This window comes from Colias philodice, chromosome 21, assembly GCF_061535455.1.
Source record: "Colias philodice isolate Cphi_HAF_F1 chromosome 21, ilColPhil1 Martin Lab GWU primary, whole genome shotgun sequence".
NCBI lineage: Eukaryota > Metazoa > Arthropoda > Insecta > Lepidoptera > Pieridae > Colias > Colias philodice.
The window spans coordinates 10349466-10370529 of NC_143106.1; the positions used below are offsets into that span (position 1 = coordinate 10349466).

At 36.8% G+C, this 21064-nt stretch overlaps 2 protein-coding genes across 4 annotated transcripts in view; one reads left to right on the forward strand and one right to left on the reverse strand.

Annotated features, from left to right (window-relative positions):
* Positions 1-80: 80 nt before the first annotated feature.
* Positions 81-8127, reverse strand: LOC149479168 (BRCA1-associated protein). The gene is made up of 11 exons (XM_089708840.1): positions 7899-8127; positions 7578-7815; positions 7260-7424; positions 6923-7098; positions 6595-6765; positions 6128-6254; positions 5911-6002; positions 5434-5605; positions 1109-1258; positions 830-935; positions 81-673 (listed from the first exon to the last, which is right to left on the reverse strand). Exons 1-11 carry the CDS (start codon positions 7975-7977, stop codon positions 497-499), a joined length of 1653 nt encoding a protein of 550 aa, XP_089564966.1. The 5' UTR covers positions 7978-8127; the 3' UTR covers positions 81-496.
* Positions 8128-8289: 162 nt separating this feature from the next.
* Positions 8290-21064, forward strand: part of Usp32 (Ubiquitin specific protease 32) — a 30666-nt gene continuing 17891 nt past the window's right edge. For all 3 annotated transcript variants that reach the window (XM_089708813.1, XM_089708814.1, XM_089708815.1), the window contains exons 1-9: positions 8290-8636; positions 8726-8960; positions 9090-9408; positions 10689-10917; positions 17527-17804; positions 18969-19158; positions 20098-20286; positions 20542-20699; positions 20776-20916. In XM_089708813.1, coding sequence (XP_089564939.1) covers positions 8579-8636; positions 8726-8960; positions 9090-9408; positions 10689-10917; positions 17527-17804; positions 18969-19158; positions 20098-20286; positions 20542-20699; positions 20776-20916 — 1797 coding nt within the window. In that variant the 5' untranslated portion in view covers positions 8290-8578. The remainder of the gene's footprint in view (positions 8637-8725; positions 8961-9089; positions 9409-10688; positions 10918-17526; positions 17805-18968; positions 19159-20097; positions 20287-20541; positions 20700-20775; positions 20917-21064) is intronic.

The window sequence follows — 21064 nt, forward strand, 5'->3', positions numbered from 1 at the left end:
GTCTGTATTTCACAAGTTTGTAAGAAAACAATAAATTTACAAAACTACCCACTGATATCTTATAAATTTCCATTTCTATATTCTTCAATTTGGTCACATTATCTTATCCTACTACTATTGTAAACACGACAATTTGTTATGAAAAATGGATTGATGAAACACACAGAGATTGATCAAAGTGTGACATTTATCCGGGTACAATGTAGGATAGGTTCTCGAGGCAAGTTAATTTATGTTGTCGTTTAGACGAAGCCGCGGGTGGAAAGCTAGTTTATTTACAATCGACTCGGTTTAAAGCGACACAAAAAGGGGGAAGTGACTACGCGGGATGTGCGGCCTAGCAATGCTTTCTGTATGGCTGATTAAGTTGCGCGAGAGGCGAGCGGATGGGGAGTCTAGTCGTTAGGGGAGGATAGGCGCGGGGGAAGGATAGGGGCGGGGGGAGAGGCACGGGGGAAGGATAGGGGCAGGGGGAGACTTGCGGGGGATTGACGGTTTATCGTCGCTTTCTACGCGATTTGCCCCGCTGTGTTTCGGCCGCGGGTGGTGCGGGCGGCAGCTGGACGGTGGCGGCCTGCAGCTCCAGCGGCGACGCGGCCGAGCTGCTCTGCAGCGTGCTGCGCGCCTCCACGAAGAACATCACGTCGCGGAGCTGCTCCTTCAGCTCTGTCACCTGCACAATAGTCCGTTATATGTGAGATTGAAACGTATATCGCATCTTGGAGGTGTAATAATTACATATTTTAAAACACAACAAATACATAGCAATAATTATAAAAATATAGAAAGCAGATAATGGTTAGGTAATAGAAAGCTAATGCCTGCTTACCTCGCTGCGAAAAGATTTCTCCTGCGCCTGCCACTGCGCCTGCCGCTCGGCCAGCGCCGCCGTCAGCGACCGCTCCTCCGACAGATCGTTCTGCAGCTTCGATACCCTGCAATCATTTCGACTTTATCAACATCCACAAACGAAAAATTCGTATTAAAGTAATTTTTAAAAATTCTGAAATATTTGCGAATAGTTAGAAATTAACTATTTCCAAAACTATAGGATGCTATCAGAAAAACTCCCGAGTCCAATAGAACGACACGCGTGTCAGCGCTGCACCTGTTAGTGAGCGCGGCCAGCTTGCCGGCGAGCGCCTTGCCGTCGGCGCGCGCGGCGGCGAGCTGGCGCCGCAGCCCCGCGGCCGCCTCCTCCGCGGCCACAGCGCGGGCCCGCAGCGCCTCCGCTTCGTGAGCCCGCTCGTGCTCCAGCCTGCGATACACACACGTTCATAATTTAGTATTTAAGTTCATATGGTTCATACTTTGTAATGTGTCAATTAAATGATTGTGCTTTCTTTCTTTCTTTCTTTCTTTCTTATGGTGGTTAATGTTAAAAATACTTATGTAATGACGATTCGAAAGTGCTACTAAATAGTAGTCTAATTGAATAAATGAATATTTGAGTTTGTTTAAGTTTATGGGCTGTAGTTTTAAGATATTTTAACTGTAACTTCATTATCTGTCTAACGCAAAGAACAATAAAAACAAATAGAAGTGTGAAGTGGGCTTGGCCCGCGTGACACTAGTATGTTGAGCTCACCTTACTTGCTCTCTAAGAGCGTATACGCATTATGCGGGTAACCGCATTGCGGGTAGCCGTCCGGCTGACCGCAAGCACAATTATGTACGTAATATTCATTTCTATGCGCACTGTGCGGTCTGCGGTAGCCGCATCGCAGTGCGCATAGAAATGAATATTACGTACATAATTGTGCTTGCGGTCAGCCGGACGGCTACCCGCAATGCGGCTACCCGCATAGTGCGTATACGCTCTAATTGTGCGCAAAAAAACATTCGAGTCGGTTGTCAGCTGTCAAACCTTTTTTCCATATTTATTCATTGAGGAGAACGTGTAGTTCGGTATATAGAGTGTATATATAGTTATTTATATAGAGTGCAAAAATGATAGCAGACGAAATATTATCAGTAATTCATACCATCGCATCGGTCAATTTTATTTTTACTTATTTTAAATGAACCTTAATCCTTAAGAAATTAGTACTATTATAGATTGAAGAGCAAACAAGACTTTTTGGAATATTATTGAAAAAAAAACGAATTTCGTTTTAGTGATGGTGTGGCGCATATCGATAGTATCGATACTTTAGAAAAGACAATTTATGTCAACTAAATATAAAATTTTATTTTATTTTTGTTTAACTTTCATTTCTAAAATTTATTTATAGATTTCCCAAGGAGGCTTATTTAAAAGAGAAATGGATAAATGCAACGGGAGTTAACTGGATGCCGACAGCATTAAGCAGTCTAAGAAAGGCCATCGATACAGCAAATCTGCGGCAGATCCTAGATTTAAAATAATTGCATATTTTCTGTTTGTATTTTGTAAATATAGATTTAAATACTATTCTATTCTGTTTTTTATTTAATAATAATAATATGGAAAGACGTACTTATAGTGTATATATATTTTAAAAGGCAACATTTGACAGTTCAACAAAATTTAACAACGTAGCCTTGTAACGACGACATAGACTAATATATATTTTTTTTTGTTTTGTTAGAACTGCACATTTGCTTAACTTTTTTCAATTACGATTACAATATTTATAATAATAATGACCGATATAAAAAAAATAAAATTTGATTTTACTGATACCACTACCACACTGAATCATTCTAAACATAATAAACAATTTCTGATTTAAAGAACTGACGTCGCTACAATTTTGTGTAAATAAACCTTTTTTCTTTTTAAATACCAGAGACGTTACTCTAAAAATCGAAATCTGACATCTAGAATCGAATGCATTGATTACTTGTGAATAAAAATCATCATAAATTAATAAATGCGTTGTTCTTTTAATTTTGTAGATACTCCTTCCGTCTTATTTTGCTCCTTAAATTTACGAAAGAAAGTATATTACTGGAAAAGGGATTCGCCTGATGATTTTTAAAATTGACATGTGTTTCAAGTTCGATTGACAAATTTTTCATGTCCGTATCGATTAATTCACTTTAATCAGGTTACCTCTCATCGAAGACAAAACGTCAAATGTTGATTATTAAATTGGCTCGACTATAATAGTAATAAACATTCTCCAAAATGCGACACATTATATTATGCACATATAATAGAAAGAAAAGAAAAAAAATCGCACACAAAAAAATTGAAATAAAAATTCAACAAGTAGATAGGTACTTAACCGAATGCACTAAAACATAATTACCTATACACAACAATAATTGACAAAAATTATTCTTAAAATTATTTTCGTTTAATCATTTGAGTCGCAAGTTGGAAAAAAATGCGATCTCACTCAGCATAAAACCGTAGCACACGACCACGACTTTGGTCTTCGGTGGGCCCACCAGAGTTTGACTCGGGCGAGACGAGCCTATCATTGTATTAAATCTACAACTACATATTTTCTATTTGTGAATTATCGATAACAAGGCTGATACGGAACATCACTTAGGAAATAGCATCAGGTTAATGTCATTATAATATACTAGCTGTGCCCCGCGATTTCACCAGCATTGCTCCGCTCCTGTTCGTCTTAGGGTGATGCAGATATACAGCCTATAACCTTCCTCGATAAATGGGCTATCTAACACTGAAAGAATTTATCAAATCGGACCAGTAGTTCCTGAGATTAGCGCGTTCAAACAAACAAACAAACTCTTCAGCTAAAGCTGTACTAAGCTGTACTACTAAAAAAAATTAATGTAGAGTGACACGAATTTCAACCTTATTTCTATGTGTTGAGGTTCAAAGTTCTATCTTTCGAAAATTAAGGCCCTCTGTTGTTGAGCAAAAAGAAACAAAACAACTCATATACCTAGGGATGTTATACTAAAATAAACCCTAAAAACGTGCGTTAGGGTACATATTGAAATGCTGAATTTATTACCTATGTAGTGTGTAAGCATGCAATCCCATTATAATGGGAGATATAGATTACATGTTTACACACTACACCTAAGTCTGTTTTAACTCAAGTTAAGCTGTCCAATAAAAGACATAGTTTACCTGTAGTGTGCTGTTTAGCTAGCTGGTTTTCATACTAATTGTGACATTATAGCACTTCTATTTGTTTTTACTGTTCTGTCGTCTAACTTCAATAAATATACAAGAGACATTACATGCGTATATCTACTGCTAAATAAAAGCATAACTCTCCTAAAAAGTTCGCTTCTATTACGGTACAAAATCGTAATATCCACCCGGCACAAAATTAATGTGCTGATGCAAACTGCAACAAATACAGCCGTTCATCAGTTTGAAGTACTTGGAAGTTGGCATGAAAGCTTGTGTTTTGTATTTCGAGACACAATCCGTAATGAATGCAATCCGTAACGATATATTGTGTTGTGTGTCGTGTTACGTAGCGTGTCATGTTATGATATATTGTGTAGTATCGAGTCGTGTTACGTAGCGTGTCATGTTATGATATATTGTGTAGTATCGAGTCGTGTTACGTAGCGTGTCATGTTATGATATATTGTGTAGTATCGAGTCGTGTTACGTAGCGTGTCATGTTATGATATATTGTGTTGTGTGTCGTGTTACGTAGCGTGACATGTTATGATATACTAGATTTCCGCCCGCGGCTTCGCCCGCGTTCTCAAAGGAAAACCCTCATAGTTCCCGTTCCCGTGGGATTTCCGGGATAAAACCTATCCTATGTGTTAATCCAAGTTACCCTCTATATGTGTGCTAAATTTCATTGTAATCGGTTCAGTAGTTTTTACGTGAAAGAGTAACAAACATCCATACATCCATACATCCATACAAACTTTCGCCTTTATAATAGAAAGATATTAAGATTAAGATTGTGTAGTATCGAGTCGTGTTACGTAGCGTGTCATGTTATGATATATTGTGTTGTGTCGTGTTACGTAGCGTGTCATGTTATGATATATTGTGTTGTGTCGTGTTACGTAGCGTGTCATGTTATGATATATTGTGTTGTGTCGTGTTACGTAGCGTGTCATGTTATGATATATTGTGTTGTGTCGTGTTACGTAGCGTGTCATGTTATGATATATTGTGTTGTGTGTCGTGTTACGTAGCGTGTCATGTTATGATATATTGTGTTGTGTCGTGTTACGTAGCGTGTCATGTTATGATATATTGTGTTGTGTCGTGTTACGTAGCGTGTCATGTTATGATATATTGTGTTGTGTGTCGTGTTACATAGCGTGTCATGTTATGATATATTGTGTTGTGTCGTGTTACGTAGCGTGTCATGTTATGATATATTGTGTTGTGTCGTGTTACGTAGCGTGTCATGTTATGATATATTGTATTGTGTGTCGTGTTACGTAGCGTGTCATGTTATGATATATTGTATTGTGTGTCGTGTTACGTAGCGTGTCATGTTATGATATATTGTATTGTGTGTCGTGTTACGTAGCGCTCACTTGGCCAGGCGCTCCTCGTAGTGGCGGCGCTGCGTGTCGAGGTGGTGGGTGAGCAGGTAGGTGAGCTCGAGCTTGTCGGTGCAGGCGGGCTCGGGGTCGGCGGCCGCGCCCTCCGCCGCCACCAGCTTGCCGTCCGCCTTGTTCTGCACCAAGCGGTGCACGAAATTGTCGCCTGCGAACAAACAATATTGTGATGTAGGCGTACGCTAAGAGAGTATTTTGATAAATTCTTTCTTGGGGGTAATACCAATTGAATTGAATTGTGAAATAGCTTTAGCTTTCAATTATTCTCTTTTTCATTTAAGTTTATTGTTAACGTTTGATTAAAGAATGTGCTGGAAGTTGATGTAATAAAAATCTCTTTTTTAGAGCAAAATAATTCTATTTTTTTTTCTGTTCACCATTACTTAATTATACAAAAAGAACAAAAATATATAAATAAATTTTAGAAAGAAGCAGGAAAGAAAGATTCAATACCTGCATAATCCCAAACTCGATTTGAGCCCAACTGCAGCGCGTAAGTGTGATTGGACTGCATAAAATGTTTAGCAGCGTGCCCTTTTTCATATCTGAAATAATTTATCAAATACATTATGTAAGAAATAGAAGATTTAGTGATGTTAAAATTAATAACAAGTCTAGAATTAATTTTAATAATTATTTAAATATTAGTAAAGCAACGCTCGTGTCTCACCGGCCGCAGCCGACGTGCCCGCAGATGAGGCAGATCCACAGCGTGCCGGCCTCCGCCTCCAGCAGCCCCTCCGCCACGCCGCACGCGCTGTCCCGCGGCGCCTCCGCCTCGCCCGCGCCGCGACTCTCTAACCACACACACGTCACTAGCATCAACCAACCCACCGTGACATCTATTCTATACATATAATACACTTAAAATCGTAGGAAAGTCAAAACTGTACATTGAATATTTTTTTTAAAGAATACTTGGGGCGTTATCTACAATAAATACCGAAGGCAAAAACTTAGTTTTTAGAATTTTTGTCCGTTTGTCTGAATGTTGGTTAGTCTGTATGTATGTCCGGGCTAATCTCAAAAAGTACTGCATGGATTTACTTCAAATTTGGTACAGAGGTAGCTTGAGACCTGAGGATTGAGGACGGATAGGGAAGGGAACACGAAGGAAGGAAGGGACCCCCCACTCACCGAGCGCGAGCACGTCGCACTGCAGACAGCGCGCCGAGTCGCGCGGCTCGGGGGTCTGCGCGCAGCGGCACACGGGGCAGCGCGCGTCCCGCCAGCCCATCAGGCACTCCGCGTGGAACGAGTGCGCGCACTGCACGCTCAGCACGCCCGCCACGCTCTCGTCCATACGCTCTGCAAACACAACAACATCATTTATACTAGATAACACAAAAATAAAATTTATAAAATTAATCAACCGAACAAACACAACACAAACACGACACAAACCCGACACTACAGACACACGCTACTATATTAGAATCAGGTTCAAAATATTCAATGATCATACCCAAACACACAGGACAGGTGGGCAGCTCGGTGTGCGAGGGGGGTGCGGCACCGTCCCGCGCGTACTCGACGCGCGACACCCACGCCGTGTGGCACAGCGCCGCTGGCTCCAGGCTGCTGTACGGCACTCCATCAAATGCAGAATGGAATTCGCGGGCTGCTGCACTTGTGCGGAAACTGAAATATTAATTTCATGCAAATAAAGGCATGGGTTTAAAGGAAAAATTTATAAATTAAAAATTAATGCTAATAAAAACTATAATAACATCAAAGTTAAATTATTACCCTCCCAATATTTTCAAAATATCTGCAGTTTATATAATTATTTATATACTTACGTGAGTAATGCCATGTAGTGATCTGGCGAGCCATCACGCAGGACCCTCACATGTGCTATATCCTGCTGGCATGCAGCTGCAAAGGCCAATAGATCGGGGGCTCCCAGAGCACCAGGTACTGATAGTAAACATAGTGTCTTTGCTTCTTCTGCTTCCTTCAGCTCACTGTAAGAATTCACACTCAATTATACCATTATTTATGCACTTTTTTATGACACTCAACCATTTAGGATAATAGTATTATGCATCTATAAGCAAATGCATATTCTTATAATAATGATGTACTAATAAGAAGGCTAGCATCAGAATTTATCTTACTTTTCTTTATACAAATGAAGGACACCTTTGGTGACCTCTATCAAAGGATTTCCACAAAAGAAGCTAATGGTGTCATCCTCTTCTGATGTGCTTCCTTCCGGTGGCGAGCGCCGCGAGCTGGTCGGCAATATCCCCGACACTGCGTTGGGGCCGTTGAGAACACTCGCATAAGTCTCCACTGTTATTGTTTTTGACTCGCGTGCACCTCGATCCTTCTTTTTTTGCTCAGTTGCAGTTTCTATAATTGTTATTCACGATATTATTTTATATATTCAAACGAATTTACTTAGGAATTTTGTGTTCAATCGATACAATAATTACCTTTTTCAGTAGGATTTCCATCCATTTCAGGAAGATCTTCGTCTATTTCGATCCGCAATACGCACAAAGACACAGACATTTACAAATCTTACTTTATATTTACATTAATACCATATTAGAAGAGAAAATTCACAAATCTTTAACTGTTTTAAAACTGTTTGTATCCGATATTTATACAGGATTTACCTTTATTTATTTTAGTAAATTTTTTGGTAGGTAGTACAGTTTACTAACACAAAAGATGACACGGCAATTGACATTTAACAGATCAGAGAATGAAAATTCACAGGCATAAAATTTCACTTGCCTTCAACACAGTGCCATTAAATATAACATTTTCAATTTCTATGGGTAAAAATTCAAAATTTTTACTTTAAGAATTAATCAAATGAATCAATTGTATGAAATTTAATGAAAATAATATTTACTCCTTACGTTTCTAATAATTAGAAAATATAATGTGTATTAATAATACACTACTATCCCGCTTATACTATTTGTGGTCATCAAGTGAAACACTCTCCAGACGATGTTCCAAAAAAAAAGGAAAAATATTCAATATGGCTACATGTACGGTACGACGTGAGCTGTCAGCTGTACTGTGGTGTCTGGTGTAGTTTTTGTTTCCTTGTATTTTTTGTTTTTAAAGGAATAATGTGATTTTAAATACTTACGTGAATATGGGTGCTAAAGACTCTAAACCTAGTTTTATATCTTATGAAGACGCGGTAAAAAGAGGTACCTACAAGAAAGATACCTAATCCGTCATTATTATGTGAATAATATAAATACGTAAATAATTGTGATGTCGTTGTGTTAAATTGCAGTGTCTGATAGTGAATTGAGGCGTTTACGAGAGGCTTTCAAGAGATGTGCTGGTGTGAACGGTACGGCGCTGAGCTTGGACGCATTCGTCCACGAAGTCCTCTGCGACGGAGTTCCGTACGAAGTAGCAGAGTGGCTGTATCAGGCTTGCGGGGGAACCAAACGAGGGATTGCATTCAAGGAATTGCTTTGCGGTATCGTCGTCCTCACTAAAGGAAACTTAGAAGAAAAAATCAAGTAAGAATTGTTATTTAAATTATTTTATACATTAATGGTACTTACTGCTTACAATATTAATTTGAAGCTTTTCCAGAAGTTATTCAATTTATTGAGTGACATCTATTTGAAATTTACCTCTTTCTGTAGGTTCTTATGGACTCTATATGTGAATAATCAAAGTGAAAATGGTACATACATATATAAGAAAGATTTTGCAAGAGCATTGCATTTAGAAAATACATCACTGCCCGTGACTGAAACACCAAGGACTGGGGAAATATTAACCAGTCTATTTGGTGCCGGGGAGAGAGTCACATTTGAACAGTTCCGCTCCTGGCTGCTCATTCACAAGGATGCCACAATTCTGTCCAAGTGGTTGCTGTACAATAGAAGGAGTCATGCTCATGACCTGGAGACTCCAACTTTTTATCAAAGTTTAGCTGGTGTCACACATTTAGAGGAAAGAGTGAGTAGTGTTTATTTAACTATATTTGTTCTTGTTTAGTTAAATAATGTTTATATTTTATCTTATCTTTAGGCTCAGAAGTTACTTCACATAAAATAAACAACATTGCGATTTTCTTTTAAAGTTATATCAATAAATTAACATTTAAAAATTTTATGAATGCATAGGTACATTATGTAAATGTTAACAGCCATGATAGATAAAGTGCACATACAACAATGTATTCAGAATTGTTATTACATCTACATGGATATGATTATTGTGTATATTCTCATTTTCAATATCAAGAGTATAAATTATCTTGATACATTGTTATTTTTATGTGCATCTATTTATAGATTGATTTGATAATATTTTCATAAAAACTTGTGAGTTATGGAAAGATAATTTGTTTTCTATTTTTTGTTGCACTTAATTGTACCTATGTTTGGAATATAATTGTATTTATTTTATGTTCTGCTTAATATTTTTTGAAGTATGTACATTGTATAGCAATAAACAATATAAGTGGGGAAATTTGAGAATGATTTTATTATTATTGTTCACTCAAAGGTGATATGATTACAACATTTGTTTAACAATAACTGACTGTTGAGTGTGGTGGTGGAATGTGCAATAATTTCGATACTTGTGTTACCTTGGTTTCAAAGTTAATTTTATGAAATCTTTTGCCAAATAATAATCTAATTGGCTCAGTTTTCTTTTATAAAAACAATAAGCTATTTTCATATCAATGTGTTAATAATAATTAATTGGACTATTACATGTTTTCTAATCTTATCTTTTTCCAAGTGAAAAGGTACCAAATATTTATTCTTGTTGTCTTTAAATATAATGTGATAATGGTTTGATTCTCACAAGTAACAAACAATTTAGTTTGTAGTAATATTATTTACAATCCAATAAGAATGGCTACGAATAACTGCTTGCAATCTATGTGGAACTTAAGAAATGTCTGTCAACAAGATTAAAATACTTAAGTAGTTTGAGTTATCATTTTATTTTTATATTAACTATTCTACCATTCACTCCCATTTTTTTTACTGAATTTAAATACAAATTGATGTTTAAACGTAAATTTATTTAGTTATGGTTATAACTACATATATTAATTACGAAAAAAAAAATTGTAAATTTTAATGTGTCCAATAATACGCAATAATATCCTAGAATCAATGCTAATTTTTTTTCACCATCAATCCATCCTAACAAACTTATGTTCATAACATTGGTGAAATTTCGGTGTTTCCAGTATGTTAACACGTAATATTCCCTTGTAGGATATAATAGAGCTAGAGAAATGTTTCTGGTCGCTGCGCAACGGCACGCCCACGGGCGAGCTGGACGCGTGCAGTGTGCGGTCTCTGCTCGCGCCGCCGCTGCCGCGCGCGGCCGTCACCGGCGTGTTCCTGGCATTCGATGAGAACAGAGATGGACATATTGACTTCAAGGAGCTGTGCTGTGGGCTCAGCGCCGCGTGCAGGGGACCGCGCACTGAACGGCTCAAATGTGAGTAACACACAAAATTTAGGGGAGAAAAAGACATGAATTGCTTCGAGAAAAAAAGAGAAATAAAAAGCGGTACGCCGCGGCTGCCGTACCGCTTTTTTCCACGACTTGGCCCCCGCCATATACCCAGAAATTAAATACACATATTCAATATAAGTAGACACAAATTATGTTAAAATTGAAGAGAATTATCTACCGTATAAATTTAAGAACATTTGAAAATTTTCAGTAAATATATATACTAGTATAATAAGTCACTTAGAAGGTTAAATTGAACAAAAAATATTCACGATCATAGTGCGAATATGTAGTGTTTTTTCTTCGCATGACGATAATATTGTTTAATACTGTAATAAACATGTTTATGAGTACACCGTCATGACCTGCTAACTTAACTTGCAACTTGTTTAAGTTACATTAATATCGTAATTATAAGATAATGTTGTGAGTGGTTATAGACATTTGCATTATAAGCAAGTATTTTGCTGATTGAATCAATTCATAGATATGAAATTAAAGTCGCTTTAGATAAGATCATGAAATTCTTAGGACCGACGACAGTTAAGAGCACTGAGCAACAGTCCGCTATGATTATAAGGTCACGTCTAGACGAGTTCGAAATTTTGAGCTAAGCTATATTTAATAAAATAAAAAAAACCTACTTATAGAAAGGTAGGTAAAGGTATTTAGCATCTTAAACAATGCTCGTCTGAAATAAAAAAGTACAGCATTAAAAATATATTCGAGATTCTTTTTTGTACTTAATTTTATGAAAACACTCGTGGTGATCCAATTGGTTTGGGGTGTATCTTGTAATCAATAAAAAGAGACCTTATGTTATTAGAACATGAATTATCTGTCGTTGTGTGGGAAAATGGAACTCACCTTGACCATGTGACCGTCACCAAATGTAACCGAAATCGATTTTCTATTATGTAGAATTTACTATGAATCGATTTGAATAGGCTTGATATCAGATAACCACTGCAAGATAAGAATAATTACGTTGTGTTAATTAGAAATAATAGTAGAAAAAAATAAAGAGAAGCAAAGATATAAGTTGATTAATAAACATATTATAATTTCAACTACGAAATTAAGATAATGTCTGTTTTGTGACTAGTTTTATACTAAACTAATAATTTTCATCCTTGTCCATTATCCAAATTCATTTATCTAAATTCTATAAAAAATCCAAGTGCTTGAAAATAATTCGAGGTAATTTTCCATTTAGTTATAAGGTAGATACATTATTGTTCTTTTGCTATTTAAAGCGCATAACTTGGCATAAACCTGTTTGCTAGTAAACTTTTTACTCTAACTGCGGTAATATTTAGTATTTACGCAGTAAATTTAATTTTCTCAATGTCTTGGAATGTCTTTCTAGAGTTTTTTAACCTCTGTTATCTCTGTGGATGCAATTGCAATGATTTGCGAATTTAATACGAGCAGGTAATGTGCGATAGAAATACTGATTGGTCGGAAACTTCTCGTAGCTTCAGATGTTCTGAATGAGATTTTATATAGCTTACGCTCGGGACTCGATAATTAGTATGTATTTGTAATCTGTAACTAATAGCTTCAATACTGCAATACATATGAATTCCACTGTCGCTATTCGCTGCTCGCGTGTGAGCCAGCTACATGTACAACATTAAACTTTATCGTGACACTATTAACTTAGTAATATTTTATTAATGGATTGCCGTGTTATTAATCCATAATATCCTCCTATAGATTTTTTTTTGAGCTCTGGTAAGGATTGATTTCATAGTACAGGTACAAACACCGACAAATTTGTGTAAAAATACACAAAAATAAATGGAAATAATGTATTTCGATAAAGATTCAAGTTTTTTTATACAGAAGAATGTATGTCAGTTCCTATTCCTAGAAACACTAAGTAAAAACATTACATAATTTCTATGTCTTCTTTTAAATGTTAAGTAAAAACTCACAAACATCGTCCATTGCTACTGAATTCTTCTCCATATTCTTCGCAAATAACTTCAATGTTTCCAAAAAATCATCGTTGATATAATATAATCATGGTTTATAGTCCTATTCAAATCATAAATCATAAATACGACCCCATGCCTTGTATTATGGGCACTTACAAAATCTAATATCTAATATCTAATATCTAATATATTATAAAGGCGAAAGTTTGTAAGGATGTATGGATGTATGGATGTTTGTTACTCTTTCACGTAAAAACTACTGAACCGATTACAATATAGGGTAGGTTTTATCCCGGAAATCCCACGGGAACGGGAACTATGCGGGTTTTCCTTTGAAAACGCGGGCGAAGCCGCGGGCGGAAATCTAGTATAGTATATTATATTTTACAATAATAATCGAAAGTATGAAATAAACAGTAATGTACAAAAATGCTTAGCGCATCATCGTCGGCCGCTAATTATCGTCGGTAATGCACTCAATGGAAGGAAACCGTCACGAACGTAAACTAATTAGTAATTACTTATTGTGTAATTGTATGTAGACAATCCTTATTTAGTACATACCTAATGAGTTAAAGAATGAAACGATTTTTTTAAGCTAAGATTATCTAATTCGCAAATAAGTTTCTTTGGGTTTCAATTTTAATATACGTATATACGTAATATACGTATATGATAATTAGAGCTATGGTCCTCTGCATCAAAGCATCATCTTAGTTTACGCACCGTTAAATACTTTTGATACAAAAACTTAACGATGTGCTTTACGATCCTTTGTCTTTTTGTTTATCCACACATGATAATTGTTACATTTCAATAGTTCTTATTGTAACATTGCGGATTTCACTAATTGTCAATAGTATGTGATAGATTATCAATATTGTAATAATGACGACAAGGTTAATTGTGGATCCAAATTATCTACAACGTAATTGTATTTCGCATAATCCAACTCGTGATAAAGGACGGAACATATTGATTGCAATTATTTCTGTAGAGGTCGAAAAAGCGGACAGGATGGAAAAAAGAAGATTGCTTTATTCGCTGGAAGTTCTGGCGCCAAATATTTGTTCGCTTTTTAATCATGTCCTAAAGCGCAATGTCACGTGCCAATGATCATGTACCTAAATAATGTATAGCTTATCTTATAAATTATCTTAATGCTTTCGTCGTCCTTTACAAAGTTATTTCTAGAATATCTAATTGTTCAATGAACTCGTTATCGTACCGTGTCTTCTGTATAGCCATTGATTTCCTTATCAATTTCATCGAATAAATTTAATGCATACATAAATAATTAAATAAACGTCGTACTGTGACGTCATATGTAACACAGCAAAAGAACCGGGGACATGATTTATTGAATATTATATGTTTAATATTCTGTAATCGTAAATGAAATCTCGAGTAAGTTGCCAAGGAGACTGGTAGTTATTACGGCGCTCTTCTTTATGTAATGTAACAGTACTGACTTTGGTAAAACCAGCGCGCAGATCTGGTTCGACACTACTTCACCTGAAACGAGGAAACTGTTATGAATTAAATCTTAGTGAGTCAGCATGCCAAGGCTGAACACATTTATACATGAACGTTCGTAAATTTGTGCTACTTGAGCTGGTCTCGTGTTATTTATCATCTATTTCCTATAATGAATTGCACAAGCGTGAAATTACCGTCCGTATATCTTAGCCCATTACATTACAACTCTAATTTATTTTAAACTGAGATAATTTTTTTTACATTGTATTTATTTTGTGTTATCTGTATAGTTATGTAAAACAGATAGTATTTAATTCATTCACCTTGTTTTTATTGATAAAAGCAATGTTTTTGTAGAGAATATATTATGAACTATGAAAACTGTACCATCCTCATATTATATTTGTTTTGCATTGGGAAAAGTTTCCTTATCCCTTATCTGATGTATTTGTCTATATTCAAGCCAGAGCAATCATAGTAAATACAATAAGAGTTTTCTATTTTTAGAAAGGATTCAAGGTCTCTCGCATAACTGTTTAATGTGTAGCGACTTATATCATTGTTAGTAACAATACAACAGGTGACTTGCACGGCAAGTAAATCTCTACAAATATTGCGGGAAGATCGCACCGCGATAGTACAGAAGCTAGATGCTTATCGTGGTGACGACACGACTCCATTGGCTTGCGATATCGCCTGTGGTGTAGATTTGCAATTGTGGTGTAGAGATCTTATCATGACGTGTTGACGCAGGTCCCGCGATACGCATCTGCTGTAAGATGCTTCGGGAAATATGCACAAATGATAACATACAACAATCAAATTCGCGAAAGAAAGTGCCTTCCCAAGCGAATCTAATAGTAAAAGAAACCCTTGAGGTTGAAATGTAGGTCTTTGATATTTCAGAATCAAACTTTATGCTTATCGTCTCCCTGTCTTCATATATCCACGTCTGAATTATTAATTTATTACATTCCATTATGAAGGCTCCGCTGTCCGCCGACGAATATGTAATGAAGTTGGTCAATAATGCTAAATCGATACGTAATTTCGGGGAGATTGATGGTTTTTGATTTGTTTATAGAAACCATAACAAACAAACTTGTATACCTAACAAAGTACCAATCAATGGACAAGTCATTAAACAATGTCCCTTCACAAAATATATTAAGAAAAAATGTTTGTTAAATGAGTTGAGCATTTGCAGCTTATTATAAGTAGATTGACCTATAATGTAGTAAATTTTCCGCATTATCCGACTAAACTCAATATTCAATGCACGGATTAAATAACAATACCTATAAAGGCATGTAAAGCGCTTTAAATAATGATTCCTATCCTGTATATCCTTCCTAAGTTCGTATTTGAAAATACCTTAGATATTAATATTTTGAGATACGGTTGCGTATAGATAAAAATTATGTTTGATATTGAAGAATAAGAAAATTTGCTATCTGTAAGACTGTAACTTGATAAAAATCAGAACCATTTCTAAACTTTACGATTCATGAAAATAACTCTAATAACTATGGATATAGTCGATTGGGACATTGTTCTGACCTATCTCATTTCCAACTTCCTTACAAAGGTAAATAAACAGTTGCATAAGGCAAATAATAAGGCCAGGAGTATATAGGCCAAGGCGCAGTCTCTCGCAGTGACAATAATTGTTTTATCTGCACTTATCATGTTAATTACTTGTCATTGCTGCCGATAACTGATGAATATATCGCTATCTTCGCAATTGCAGAATGGTTGTCGACAATTTGCAATTTTATTGTTAGACTATTAGAAGCCTAAACTGCCCTGAAGCCCAACAATGTTTAAGAAAATAGAAAAACAACATGAAGTGTTGTGGTTTTAGGCTATCACTTAGCATTATTGAATTTATTGATCTTAGTGTTAAAGCAGATAGTATAAGTGTGCGAAGACACTAAAAATTTACTAGTAAAAAATATGCTGTTTATACTTAAAACTGATGAATTGTTTACTTGGCATTGACGTTAGATTTCTAACCGGCGCAATTGTATCCTGCGAAACTATCGTAGCTACATCAGAACCATACTGATTTCTAACATTTTTCTGTATTATTTTGTTTCAAGTTATATAATATAAATGAAGTAAAAATCATCCATATTGCAGGAAGTCATGTGCAATGACAGTTGAATTGTTTGTTACTACTTGTGTTGTAATAATTGATTATCTCAAATCAATTTTATGAAGATTTTAATCATTGTCATAGGCAGTTTAATTTATCAGGGTTCTCCCAACAGCTATTTTCTAATTTTTCCTCTATAATAAGTAATAACCATGCGGAAAAAGAGAAACAAATATTCTAGCTGGATTATTTATTGTTATTGAAATGGTTAATGAACGTCCCCTATAATTAATCTTATCACAAATCAAATCAGTTACAGTTTGTAGGGCAAACATTTTAAATAGCTTTTTACGAAAGAAAAGGTAGAGATACCTACTAACTACTAAGGAATAGATAATATGTTATCTATCCATTTCTATTTTTTTGTTCCATTAAATAAACGATTTTTCAGTTTTGTTGATGAAATAAACCGCATCGATAATTATGGCTATTTTGGAATGATTGACCTTTCTTTGTTGTTAAACGGAAAATCGTTTGGCCACTGTATTGTTAATTACAGTGATTGTTTGATAAAAATATCTGCAATTTAATTGTTTTAAGGTAAATTTCCAGATAATAGTTTTGCTATCGTTAAATTGTACCCTAATTTTGTAAACTGATCTGATTTCCTATTTTTTATGTATTAGAAAGAAAATAATTTCTTGTCGTCGTATTGAAATTGAAATTATTTTGAACTATTCATAAAAAAGTTTTTGTAAGTATTATCTGGGTATTGTTTAGAAATCATGAATTAGTGATTAATAATTATTGTAGCTTTACGTCCGCGTCTGAACAAATAATTAATTTATTAAATGAAATATTGTGTGGCGTTATTATTTTTCTTAGACACAACAAAAATATATTACATTAAATGAAATTGAAAGCAATTTTGCAAATTCATAATTCAAACCCTGTTGAAAGTTTTTCAAATGAATGTGGATTGGATTTTGCTTTGTAAGAGTTAACCTTTTAATAATGTTGATACTGAACACAAACACAAACAATCTATTAAAATACACATCTCTATTTCAGTTTGCTTCAAAGTGTTCGATCTGGATAGAGATGGGATGCTGAACAAGAAGGAGCTAGTTGACATGGTGGGCATCCTGTGCACTGTCGCCAACGAGGCGCTCAAGAACCAGGGCTCGCGGGCCTCCACGCCCTCCGACGAGTACGACCCGGACAAGAGCTTCGACCCCGAGGTCATTCTGCTCAATCTGCGGGACAAGCTGGTCACTGTGCCCAAGAATGACAAGCCGGTGTTCCAGCTCGGGCCCATGAATGAAGAAAATATTATCTCGTTGGATCAGGTGAGTTTTGCAGCTCTCGTGTGGTGAATTCAGCAAGTTCACTTTTAAATTATGTAAAAATGGCGGCCGCTTGTAGCACCTGATTAAGCTAACCAGCTTCTTTTATTAGGAACTAATCGAATACTTGTACAATAAGTTTCTTTTCTACAGCAAATTAAATTATCTGCATAAAACAACCTAAGTTGTATTCTTTAATATTATTTAAAAATTGAAGTAATTAATAAATGGACCGATCAGCAGTTAAAATAAGAAAAAACGTCAATTATGCCTACAAAATTTACATGATAAATCGGAAACGGGCTATCGGCCACTAAAATATTTGATGAATTATTGTGATATTTGATAAGATTGCTTAGAAACGTGAATGTAACAGAGATATAATTTCTATGCTATTGTTTCATTTCTAATAAATATTGGTAAGCAATCTAATCTATTTTAGGAGGCTAATTATTTCCTTTGTTCCAAATTGACCTGAACTTAATAACAATATAATATGATAACAATTGAATTTATTTTAAAGTAGGGCACAAATACCAGAATTTATTACCACATTTAAAGGGCCTAAAAGTTCGTTCTGTAAAAGTACGAATGATAATGTCGATCTGTCATATTAAAAATAGAATTTACTCCTGTCACGTGTTTAGCCCATATTTGTTCCCATGTAAAGCTAAGCTGTACAGCACCAATATCCATCACCTTGATCATGCAGTTTGGTAGAAATTGCATGTCGTCAAACTATTTTTTTCTCTACTTCTAAATTTCCTTTACCAATTAGTCTAGAATTGATGTGGATAAGTTGACAAATTGAATGATTGATTTTAACTTTGCACATTCGTACTTCGTTACTGATGTAAAGCTAACCACTACCCAATCTGAACAGGAGAATGATTTTAACTTTGCACATTCGTACTTCGTTACTGATGTAAAGCTAACCACTACCCAATCTGAACAGGAGAATGATTTTAACTTTGCACATTCGTACTTCGTTACTGATGTAAAGCTAACCACTACCCAATCTGAACAGGAGAATGATTTTAACTTTCATTCGTACTTCGTACTTCGTTACTGATGTAAAGCTAACCACTACCCAATCTGAACAGGAGAATGATTTTAACTTTGCACATTCGTACTTCGTTAATGATGTCTGAACTATAATCTGACCAGGAGAACGAAGAAGAGAAGGTGGAATGCGAGAGCATCAGTTCAGACGCGGCGTTGGCGGCGGAGGAGTTCCTGATCTGGAGCGTGGAGAGCGCGGCGGCGCTGGTGACGCCGTTCCTGGAGCTGCTGTTCGAGGTGTGCCACGTGGTGCTCGGGCTGCGGCCCGGCTGCAGGCACCACGAGCGGGACATCGGTACGTAGCCGCCCACGCCCACTCTCACAATCATCTTCTTCATAGATGCCCAAGTCAAAAATGCCTATTTAATTTGAAAAAGCACTAGTTACAAATGTTTATGGGCGGTGGTAACCACCGCCCATAAACAAATAGGTTAAAATGAAATATTTTGTTTGTGCAGTAAAGCAAATAATTAATCTGGTAATGGGAAAATATCATTTATTAGGTATTCATTCTGATACGATTTTAACGTGATAACGTTTTTAAAATCGTTTTAATCGGGTGACATGTTTAGAAACTTGTGTCAAACCAAAACCTCACGAGCGCGATCGCAGGTATAACGAGAGAGAGACGGACCGATCTCCCGTCTCATCTCAAGCGCTGCCACTGCATTATGTTATCACGTAAACATCTCGATCGTAAACCTACTTTACAAACAACCAATTTTTTTAACATATTATATCTAGGATTTTATCATATTGTGTAAGCGTCCATTTTTGCTTGTAAAACACTTGTTAGAATGAAACTAGACGCGGTCTACCAGACATAAGTACTCCACATGAAGTATGAACAATCGAAACATCGTCTAACAATTATATTTTATCAGTGATAATCAAGTGTTGCGTTATAATTCAACAGTTATGTGATAATATTTGACGTCGGAGATATTATATTGTGAGAATTATCGCCTGTTTTTTTTCTGTTACTGAGCAAAGTATTCTTAAAAAATATGATTTATATCCTTGTTTTTCATAGTTACCATATTTATTTTACCACAGTCGGTTTAATATTACTCAGATAAGTTATTTTTACGGATTTTAGGAAAGGTCCTTCGAGCTGGATCTTATTAATTTCGTCAAGTCAATTTATTTCATTTCTTTTCATTTTAAATTTTACACGTTATTAATTTGATTGTTGAGTGTTAGTTTGTGGTGAAAAGTATAAGTGGTTGCGCAGTGCTGGGTTGGCTGCGGCGCGAAACGTGCCGCGGGCTGGCGGTGGGCCAGTTCTGGTACCTGGTGGCGGCGCAGTGGTGGGGCGCGTGGCTGCAGCACGCGGCCGGCGCGCCGCACGCCTGCTGCCGCCCCGCGCGCGCGCTCGACGACGCCATCGTGTGCGACGACAGCTTCACCACCAACTCCACCGGTCAGTGTGCACAACATTTCGATGTATAGAAAAAAAAAAGTTGCAATTGTTATGTGTAGGTGTGCTTTAATCTTTAAAATTACGTAAATTAAGTTTCTTTTAATAAATTGAGTTGTTTTAGGAACGTTTTAGTACAAAATTTAATAAATTTTCCACGAATAGGTCAAACAGGCGCGTGAAAAGTTGAGAAAAGGCGATGTAAAAAAGTATTTTTTTTTTAATGGAATATTCATATATGTGAATGTCTGTGTGCAGAGTCGATGGGCTCGCTGATGTGGCGCGCGGAGACCGCGTCGGTGTGCAGCGCGGGCAGCAGCAGCGGCGTGAGCAGCGCGCCGCCCCCCGCGCCCCGCGCGCCGCCGCACCCCGGCCCCATCGACAACTCGCGCCTGCGCGCGCCCGACGCGCTGCAGGTGCGGCCCCGTGCAGTCCCCCCCCCCCACTCGCCACGTGCACCACTCTGTAACCCCCCTGTGCCTGTGCACGCAGGTGCGGTCGCTGACGGGCGAGGGCGGGCACCTGCGGCGCGACGTGACGCTGGCGCAGCACCGCGACTTCGAGCTGCTGCCCGACGCGCTGTGGCGGGCCCTCGCGCTGTGGTACGGCGGGCCCGACCCGCTGCCGAGACAGGTACACCACACACTACACGCTACACATTACGTTTTGTGCACACAGCGTGCACACACACATACATGCACTTTATACGTTACATTCTGCATATAGTGCAAAGTGCATATGCTTGAGAAATTTATTACTTATTATTGTATAACTAACGAAT

Excerpts from the sequence above, each read along its gene's own strand:
- LOC149479168 (XM_089708840.1), bottom strand. The coding sequence starts at position 7,977 with ATGTCTGTGTCTTTGTGCGTATTGCGGATCGAAATAGACGAAGATCTT. Across the intron at positions 7,099-7,259 it reads CACTACATGGCATTACTCAC|TTTCCGCACAAGTGCAGCAG; the intron begins GTAAGTATATAA and ends TTAATATTTCAG. Across the intron at positions 1,259-5,433 it reads TACGAGGAGCGCCTGGCCAA|GCTGGAGCACGAGCGGGCTC; the intron begins GTGAGCGCTACG and ends TGTGTATCGCAG.